Source organism: Asparagus officinalis, chromosome 1 (assembly GCF_001876935.1).
Source record: "Asparagus officinalis chromosome 1, Aspof.V1, whole genome shotgun sequence".
In the NCBI taxonomy this organism is placed as follows: domain Eukaryota; kingdom Viridiplantae; phylum Streptophyta; class Magnoliopsida; order Asparagales; family Asparagaceae; genus Asparagus; species Asparagus officinalis.
This window is the reverse complement of record NC_033794.1, coordinates 56,902,685-56,904,040: the sequence shown is the minus strand read 5'-3', so window position 1 is coordinate 56,904,040 and position 1,356 is coordinate 56,902,685. Positions and strand designations below refer to the sequence as shown.

Below are 1,356 nucleotides of genomic sequence, written 5' to 3'. Positions count from 1 at the left end.
AAGCTGAAGGAGGCAGTGGATACGCACATGAGTGCGTGTGTGAGGTTTAATAGGTTCGGGAGGACGAAGCCGGTGCTGTACACGGCAGAGGCGATGAGGGAGATGCTGAGGAGGAGTAGTTTGAGGGGGAAGTCGATTAGTCCGAAGGGGAGCGGGAAGAAGGGGGGTGGGATTGCGAGGAGCTCAAGCTGTATTCCGGCGATCACCAAGGAGATCGCCAATGCACAGCTGTGAGCTTGCAAAAAAAAAAAAAGAAAAAAAAAGAAAAAGGCGCACAAATTATATCAGAAGAGCTCGCGCTCGCATACGTAAACTTTTCTGGTAGAATTTGTATTTGAAGAGAAAGGGTAGAGGATGGTTTTTATGATTAGCTCTCCCCTAGTCTTTAATTATGCTTCCCCTTTTTTTCCTTTTTTAGAAAGATATATTATAGCTCGATCTTGAATCTGATTTACTAACGCAGATTATAGGAGCACTACTTTTTATATATGTGTGCGGGAGTTTAGAGTGACGTTTAGCCGGCGGTCATCTTTTGTTTTCCCCCTCTTTTGGCGGTGGCCTGTTTCTTTGGGGCTTGCATCATGTAACATATGTCGCTTTAATCTTTGTAACTAGTGATTTATGCATGTAAAATTTCAAGCATTATTAGCTCTTGTAACTTTTTCTGATTTCTCTCTCATCTGTCTCTTTATATATATATATATATATATGTGTGTGTGTGTGTGTGTTTGTGTGTGTGAGATTGGTGTACGTGTCTCTCAACGTAATTATTTGCTTTGTTTCTAACATGAGACTCATCTAGACTTGCACAATCTAGATCATAGCTGATGATTGGAATATATATGTAATACGTCAGCAATGGCATGGAAGAGCTTACAACTTGTTTAACTCTCTCCATTCACCAAGGTCCAGAAGGATCCTAAGATAATGATGCCTATTACATCCATAATAATGACAATCTAATTTATTGCCCTTCCCTTGTTAAATTCCGATAGGGATTCTTAATTAAGAGTACAAACATAGACAAAAGAGTAGTCTTTATAGTTTAGGTGCCTTATTTCAATCTAATTATCTTATTTTTCTTTCGAATTAAGCATAAAATCATAAGATAACTTGGTCATACCTAAATATGTCTATATATTTTAGAAAAAAAAAAATGAATTGTGCAACAAAATCTCATCAATCTACATTTATAATGAAAAAATTGACTTATTTTGCACGAAATTAAACTATTAGAAGGAGAGAAGGAAAAAGAGAAGTCAGGACTTTCACACGCTCATTTTCAGCTCTACTAGTTAGATTGCACGTGCAATGCACGTGGTAAATTTTTTAATATTAATTTAAATTATAATTATA

The 1,356-nt window shown here is 36.8% G+C and overlaps 1 protein-coding gene across 1 annotated transcript in view; it reads left to right on the top strand.

The window, feature by feature from the left end:
• Window positions 1–651, top strand: part of LOC109842512 — a 1,240-nt gene extending 589 nt beyond the window's left edge. Inside the window, exon 1 of the mRNA XM_020411382.1 lies at window positions 1–651. This exon is cut by the window's left edge and continues 589 nt beyond it. Within this exon, the coding sequence (XP_020266971.1) occupies window positions 1–234 (234 nt within the window). The 3' untranslated portion in view covers window positions 235–651.